Source organism: Emydura macquarii, unplaced genomic scaffold (genome assembly GCF_026122565.2).
Source record: "Emydura macquarii macquarii isolate MOO-44397 ecotype Brisbane River unplaced genomic scaffold, CSIRO-AGI_Emac_v2 contig_1790, whole genome shotgun sequence".
NCBI lineage: Eukaryota > Metazoa > Chordata > Testudines > Chelidae > Emydura > Emydura macquarii.
Window position 1 is genome coordinate 27734921 of NW_027131927.1, and position 8207 is coordinate 27743127.

Consider the following 8207-nt stretch of genomic DNA (forward strand, 5'->3'; position numbering starts at 1 on the left):
GGGGGACTCCAGGCTGGCAAAGCCCTGCAGTGGCCCGAAGCCCGGTACCGTCGCGCACTGCTGGAGGGAAGGAGTTCAAAGAAGTCCTGCTGTCCTCGGTGATCTGTGCCTGGGGGATCTCGGGCTCAGGGCGGCCGTAGCTACCACGAATTGCTTGATCACGTATTCATTTGTGCCACCGACAAAATCAACAGCCTGTGGCCTTAGGTGAAGGCTGAGATCGTAGGGCTAGAAGGCATGTTAAGATGTGGCTGTGGATGAGGACGGTCAGGCACTGAAGCATTTTGCGCTCGCGGTGTGTTGGCAGCTTACCAGCATGAACCATAATAGCTTCTGTTTATAGGATCGCTTTAGGGGGAGAGCTCCACCATGCTCCGCCTCGGTGTGTGTGTGTGTGTGGGGGGGGGGGGGACCTTAGGCTACAGCACTTACACACGCCCAACGCATATTCCTCACTAGTAGGAGATCCTAGAGGGAGTTAGCGACCTGTCTCTCGCGGTCAGGCCAGCTATGCAGGGCGCGCTCTTCGTGTACCTAGCGGAGACCCTCCAGCCGGCAACGCGCCCTGCACCGTTCTGTCTAAGGCGGGGGCTCGCTCTGCTGTATCTATCGTCCGGCCCTGCGCCCCGCTGCGCGCGGCGGGGCAGGCTGTGGGAAGCGGAGGACGTGCTTTTGGCCTGAGGCCAGGGGCTGTAGAAGTCCCGCTCGCTAAGCTTTGCGTTCGGTCCCCCTCGGCTGAGGTGCGCGCTGGCAGGCTGGCACGCGGCGCCTGCATCTTCGCACACACCCACTCCCCAGGTGAAACGCTCCCTCCGGCTCCGCGCCACTCGCGCGCTCTCACGGCGCACGCCAGGCTCCTTCTGTCACGCTCACTTGCTGAAAGCCCCTTTCCCTGCTGCCCTTGCTAACCAAGGCCGGCCACGTGCCTCCCTCTCCCAGCCAACAACTGGGCACAGCTCGCCCCAGGCTCCCTTCCGCACCCAGTGCACTAGAGATCTCGCTCGTTCTCCCACTTGCACGCACTCTTGCTCCCCTCCCTCCTTCTCCCCGGCTCCCGTAAGCCAGGTGCGTCCCAGGCACAAGGTGACGCCTCGCAGCCCACCCGCGTGGGGGGGAGGGGGGGAGGAGTGTGGAATAGTATTGGCGTCCAGGTCACGTCCCTGGAGACTCCTCTGCAACTCTTCTCCCCCGTGCGGGCCAAACCCCTCCTGCCATTGGTTCCCAGCACGCGACAGCCCCGCGCGCTCCATTGGCTGAGCCGCCACGCGACCGGCGCGAGGAGGGCGGGAGGCAGAGGGTGGGGCGGGAGGCGAGGGGGGGGACCCCGGCGCGTGCCGCTTTTTAAAGGGGGCGCAGCGCCGTCCGCAACCGGAGAAGGCTGGTTGCACGCGAGCGGTGTGTGCGCGCGAGGTCCCGGGAGCTAGGGCAGAGGCGGGGGGGCCCCCGGAGAGGGGGGGAGCGCGTGCAGCAGAACTCGCCCGGGCTGTTCTGTCCCGTCTGGCGCATCCGCCTCCTTCCACCACCTCTTTAGACTGCAGCGCCCGGCGGGATGAGCCACCTGCGGGCGGCCGCCGCCGAGTGGGTGGATGGCAGCAGGGACTTGGGGGCCCAGCAGCAGCTGGAGCAGAGTCTACTAGGGCAGGAGCATCCCGGCTGCGGCTTCCCCCCACCCTGGCTGGGCATGTGCTGCCCGGCACGCGTCCCCTCAGCGACCGCCGCTGCCTCCCCCAGGTACCTGCTGCCCGGAGCAGCGGAGGAGGAGGAGGAGGAGCCGCTGGAGGCGGGGGGAGCTGAGCTGCACCTGGGCGGCTGCAGCAGGAGCGGCCCCTCGGGGAAGCTGTGCAAGCTGCCAGGGGGCGTCCCGTCGGCGGAGGGGGCACAGAGCTGCAGGCAGCGCGCCCCGTCCGGGGGGCTCCGGCAGCAGGTGAGCGGCGTGCAGAAGCAGCGGCGACTGGCAGCCAATGCCCGGGAGCGACGGCGGATGCACGGGCTGAACCACGCCTTCGACCAGCTGCGCAATGTCATCCCCTCTTTCAACAACGACAAGAAGCTGTCCAAGTACGAGACCCTGCAGATGGCGCAGATCTACATTAGCGCGTTGGCCGAGCTGCTGCACAGCCCCTCCGTGCCCGCAGACACCCCGGGCAAGGGCGAGCACCGGGCGCCGTCCCACGAGCCGGCCGGAGCGGAGGCCGGCGCTACAGGGCCGGGGCAGCAGCAGAGACTCTCGCCCCCCGGCCACTGCAGGACTCGCTTCCCCCAACAGCCGGCTGCGGGGGGCTACTCGGTGCCGCTGGACCCTCTGCACTTCCCCTCCTTCCAGGAGAGCTCCCTGCTGGCCCAGAAAGCCCCCTCTCCGGCCCTCCTGGGGCAGCAGCAGGAGAGGAGCAAACCATCGCCCAGGTCCCACAGGAGTGACGGGGAGTTCTCGCCCCGCTCCCATTACAGTGACTCGGATGAGGCCAGCTAGGGAGGGGGAGAGCCCAGCAGCACCAGACAGGCGACTGGGGCAGAGTCCCAAGCGGAGCTGTCCGGGTCTGCCACGGGCCCAGGGTGGGGGGGAGGGAAGAGGGGCGCTATGATCGCTGAAAACTTTGCCATGTACCTGCTTCCGCTGTTCAACGGCCTTTTGTGATCTAATTGAAAATAGCATCGGTTCCTTTAGCTTCTGAATAGCCAGCCTTCTCCCGCCGGTTTGCTCCTTGGTTTGTCTATGGGAATGGCTATTATTTTGTGATTCAATATCCCCGTTATCCACCCCATCCCGTTTGCCTTTCTGTGCATAGGTGTTGTTACAGTCCTTCCCCCGCCCCCCACCCAACTTGCTGCCCTCTAAGCCGGAGCTTCACTTGCATTGCTCTCGAATAGCAAATGCACCACGAACTTACCTTGCTTTAGTAACCAGTTTATTATGATGCCATGGGCACCCTTCTGTATCTATGTGCACAGATCCTTACACAAGTCTTCCGAAATGCCGGTCCTATATCCGAATGTTATTGTTATGGAAACAGGAAAAAATGTAAATAACGTCCGTGCTGTAAATAACGGGAAAGGCGGATTTTTAAACGTCCAGTGTTGATGTTGGCATATTTTGGGGAAACTTGGCGCAAGCACTTTATCAGCAGCTGGAGATGCGGCTTCAAGAGGAAAGCAACTAACTGCCAATTGGAGACCATTATTTAATTAGCCACTTATAGTCCTTAAGCTCTTAAAGTGTCAAACTTTTATGTGAATTTTATTTTGCTTTTGTGATATTAGGAAACTTATTTATTACAGAGTGTTTGCTACTATTTCTGCTTTTATCTTTTTTAACTTTTCTACAAGAAGAATTGTTTTGGTTTTTAAAAAAAATTAGCAAAGCCAGCTGCCATTGTTTTCTGTAATTTTTTAGATCAAATGTGGGGAGGGAGGGAGAGATTGGTTGGACTACTATTTTTCAGAAGCCATAATAAAAAAATATACAGAACACTTGCATTTCAAAATGAGTATTTATATCTTTGAAAGGGCACTTTGTGAATATATTAACATACGTCGCCATGAGATGGTTGGGTACATCTGAATTCTATCATATGGCTATATATACCAGAAATTACACCACTTCTACCTTCACTCGTCTGTAACTTACACCTGTGCAAAAAGAACTCGGATTTTTATATCTATCACAAATATAAATTGTATAATGAACGGCATGAATCACTTAAGACTGCAACCATAGTCTTTTTAAAAAAATCACTTTTTTTTTAACCTATTCCGAATTTTAACCTATTTCTATTTAACGATCTTCCCCGTGTTCGGTTAGGAAAGAGAGGGGTTGTCCCTGCACTAAAATTGCCATTGAAATAGATGTCCTTTACCCTGAGTTAGGACTGCTGATTGAAGCCCCTAATGGCGGTCTGCTCGCCGAGGGACTGGTCCTGCTGCCCTGGAAGTTAATTGCTCAAATCCCCTTCTCGGTTACACCGGTGTAAGTAAAAAGGTGGCATAACCGCAAAACTCCCGTTGATTTCAATGGGAACGGGGTTGAGCGCATTGTCTCGGAGCAGTTGCCTGAAGAGCCGTGGCACGAGGATAGCTGCTGGTTCTCTCGCAACCATGAACATCACATGAGAAGAGGGAACTATCACTGTGCAATTTCACCCCCACCACCACCCCCCCAAATCACCGTGGGCTAGAGGGAGTCCTAAAAGCTGAAGTTTGTTAGTTGAAGGAGTTCTGGAAATAGCTTGCGTTAATTCGAAAGCTGCCCAGCCTTTCAATAGTAAAGAGTGGAAAGGGCGGGGTCACAAACGCTGCACTGGTATTTCTGCTTTCCTTCCTTCTCCAAACGCCGTGAATGAAGCGGTTTGCCCCGGTGATCCTAACGGAGGCAAAGACAATTGCGTGAGTCAAGACAATTGGATCGGTTTGCAGTTCTTAGCACGTTGACCACCAAGCTCTGTAAAGAAAAAGGTAAAATCGCTTCTGGGCAGAAAAGTAAAGGGTATTAACCCGACTCACGCTTTTCCTTATGTCGGCATTTTCGAAATAAAACTTATTCGGGTATCTCATTTCTAACGAGGACGTTTAATGTCAGTAAAAAGCTCTGTCCTGAAAGCCATAAAGAGCGTCCAGCTATTGTTGAAATACATACCCGGAGCCCAGTGGTATGTATCTATTTATTTACCACAAATAAAACGGGTTCGGACACGGCTCGTGTCTATCGCGTGCTACCGTGTAGACTGGAAAGGAAAATGTTCCTTTTGCTGTCATCTCAATACAGCTGTGCCCCTCAATAACAAGGTGGCTCCCTCACCGCATAGCCTAATGAAATATCGAGGAAATGATGCAACTCTCCGAAGAGCTCAATTTGAAAATCAAGGTTGAGGGGTTTTTCAATCAAGTCAGCTTCTTGTTCTGTGTTAAAGTTTTGAGGCGTGTTCCACTGACGTGTGAAACGACCTCTCTCTTTCAGTGAGGCAGGGACCGGGCCACTACTTTGTCTTCTAGGCTCATATTTTTGAGACACTGGCCCAAATCCTGCTCGCCTTACCCAAGTAAGTAATGCCTTAACTTCAATGGGACTATTCGCCTGGGGAAAGGAGAGCAGGAGTTGATCTAGCGTCCTTAATTTTTGACATAAGATCCTGGGGTGGAAAGCCACAGAGGGTTTATCCTACAGTTCTCACAAAGGCAAGACTTCACCAGACACTGAACTCCGCAGGAGTTTTGCATGAGTAAAGACTACAGGATCCGTCAGCCGGAGACCATCTCTTTCTACTCGGGCTTGTTCGTTCTCCAATGCGTTATTTCTTGCATTCAGCAGGTGAAACCTCACCTAGGTCTAACTGACAATCAGTTAAAAAGCTGCTCTGGTAGGTGTGCCGATAGCAAGCAGTCTCTGCAAGAAGCAGGTGATGATGACGCTTTCCAGTAAAGAAACCATGCACCTGTCCCCTTGATAACCTTTTGCACTGCCGGGTTTGCTGTGCTACAGATAAACATCTTCGGGTTGCTTAAACGAATCAAGTCACTGCTTCCACACTAACCTTCCAACTGCTGGGGATATATTTACCAACCCTCGGTGGGGTGAAAAGTTCATCAGTAGGGTCGTTTTCACTTTTAAAACTTCACGACTGTTTCCGGGTTTATATTATGATTTCTTCTTAGTTCTAAAGTGTTCGGGTCCAGGCTGGCTTACAGGCAGCAAACGTGACTCTCAGCACAGAAAACGGTTTCAAGGTTATTGTGCTGTACATACGCCACAGAAAAAATACCATTCAGGGCTTTAAACAACAACATGACCATTTTAAAAAGTGTATATATTTAGTGAACGATGCAACACATAGTGTTAATTTAATTGAGCTCTCCCAGCTGTGCCTTTGTCATGAGAGGAAGGGAGGTGGATAACGATTCGATATTTTTTTTCGGAAGGGTTCTTCTCGTTTTGTACAAACGATCTATGGTTTGGCTCTCCAAAAATCTGCCACTCACGCAATTGGTGCATGCAAACTGATTTGAAAAGCGTATATAAAAGCATCCTCGCTAGTAGAACATGGTTTAACTATTGACAGATTAACATACTGCATGGTACAGTTGATCTTCACATCTATAGTTGGGGATTCCGGTTTTTTTTATAAGCACTTCTTTGAAAGAGAGACCTAGACACATTTCCATTTTAAGGTTCTGCTATAGAGTTTGCATAACAAACGTTTGGCAGCCCACACTCTTACACTCCATTAACAAGCTGTAACGTATAGCTGCAGGTTGCTATAATCTCATTAATATTTTGGAAACTTGAATATTGAGTATTCAGCCTGCTCATTCCCCATATGCCAGACCACTCCCGCTATGCTGGCTGGTTCCTTTCTCTCCATTATTAGCAATTAGCTTCTACCTTCCAAAGTCAGATCCAAGTATCCAAGATACTAGCAAAGGAATCAACTATGTGTTGCAAGCTAAGCATGCTTAATATCTCCAAAACAAACAAAGAGACAACGTTGCTTTAAGTAATGAAGATGGATAAATCGCTTTATTGAGTTTACAGCAGTGTCTGTTCCGTATACACTTAAAGTAATTCTCACAGTTCAACCCCTCCTAGAGCTCACACTGATCTGCTTCTAGTTGTCTTGATTGTATTTTTACTTTATTCTCCAGTTCAAATAAACTATTAGCCGAGCGTCGAAATTTGGCTGAACTTTAAGTATCTCCCAGAGTGTGAAATGCGATGTGTGTGTGGGGGGGGGGGGGGAGGGGGACCCTTTGTGTGAGAATCCACTGACTTGTGCATGTGCCCTTCGTTTGTATTTGATGAAAAAGTATTACTTTGTTGATGTTTAGCTTCCGCTTTAGACCGACACCAGAGTCGCTGGCCACCAGTCAGCCCATGAGACTTTCCAAGAGGCAGCCTACTCTAGTGGTTTTCATGTCGGTTTGTTACATATACTTTGCATTTAGAGTGATTCTTTGGCGAACCGATTTTGGAGCTTTTGTTGCTGGGAGCAAAGGAATCGGGATCGAATTCCTCGTTTCCTGCAAGGGCTCGTTACAGATTACAGTGCGAGGTTGAATTTTTTTCCCCATTGTGCAGCATCAGAAAGCAGAGGAATCCTGGCTTGTGCTTTCTAAACAAAACTCCCGCACCCCCAGAACGCCCCGTGTGAGAAAGTGAAGTTTGCAGGGAGGTGGCATTGTCCGCCCCCGTTTATTGCAAGTGACTGGCTGCTGTTGGCTCAACCTCTGGCCTGGAAAGGCAGAAAGGGTTAAATCTGGGAAGGCGAGAGGAGATAAAAGGGAGGCATAGGAACCAAAGAGCGGGTGGGGGTGGCTTGCGGTAATGCGAGTGTTTCTTAATTAGAGCGAGGCTGACAATGGAGGGGCTGGCTGGCAGAGGCTCCTGGCCTCAGTGCTGAGTGTCTGGAGCGGAGCACGCGTTGTCAGCTGGTGAGCGCACCGGCCTTTCAGGCACCTCCCCAGGGAGCTGCACTCCCGCATTTAACACCATCGCCCCCTCCCCTCCATCCTCATCTTCATCATCTACCTCCTCCTCCCCGCGCCCCCCCCCCCGGCGGAGCACAACAGCCAGCATTCACACCCTCGATAACAGCAGCGCCGCAGCGGCCAGCAACCAGCAGCACGCGAGGGCAACTGCTGGGGCACCTGAAAGAGTCAAAGCCAAATAAAAGGAGACAAAGGAGGAGAAAAGGATACACAAAAGTGGGCCAGTGCGTCTGCACCGACAATACAGAGAGACGGGCACACGCACAGGGAGACAGACAAAGAGGCAGACACACACACACAGATAAAAACGAGTGGCGACACACACACACACACACACACACACACAGGATCTCAGGCTAGAACAATATTCAGGACGCTTGTGTGGGTGACGAAGTGGACAGCAAGGGAGGTTTAGGTTGGCTCTTAGGGAAAACTTTTTAAGTAGAGGGGTAGTTGAGCTCCGGAACAGGCTAGCGAGGGAGGTTGTGCAACCCCATTGGCGGTTAAGAACAAGTTGAACAAACCCCTGGCCGGGGTGGTCCAGGTTTACTTGCTCCTGCCCCAGGGCAGGGGACTGGACTGGACTGGATGACTTCTTGAGATCCTGTCCATCCCTGCTTTGAGTCCATAACATATGCTAATGCCACTTTGCCAAAGATAACTGGCGCTGGCTCTGCACCCACTTGCATGAAGTAGAGAAGCGCCTGAGTAATGATGGGAAATGAACTATG

At 52.3% G+C, this 8207-nt stretch overlaps 1 protein-coding gene across 1 annotated transcript; it reads left to right on the forward strand.

Annotated features, from left to right (window-relative positions):
* Nucleotides 1-597: 597 nt before the first annotated feature.
* On the forward strand, nt 598-2545 carry ATOH1 (atonal bHLH transcription factor 1). Its single transcript, XM_067557391.1, has one exon. It carries the CDS (start codon nt 1550-1552, stop codon nt 2468-2470), a length of 921 nt encoding a protein of 306 aa, XP_067413492.1. The 5' UTR covers nt 598-1549; the 3' UTR covers nt 2471-2545.
* The last annotated feature ends 5662 nt before the right edge of the window (nt 2546-8207 follow it).

Bases quoted from the DNA above. Each gene is read 5' to 3' on its own strand.
- ATOH1 (XM_067557391.1), top strand. From the start codon at position 1,550: ATGAGCCACCTGCGGGCGGCCGCCGCCGAGTGGGTGGATGGCAGCAGG.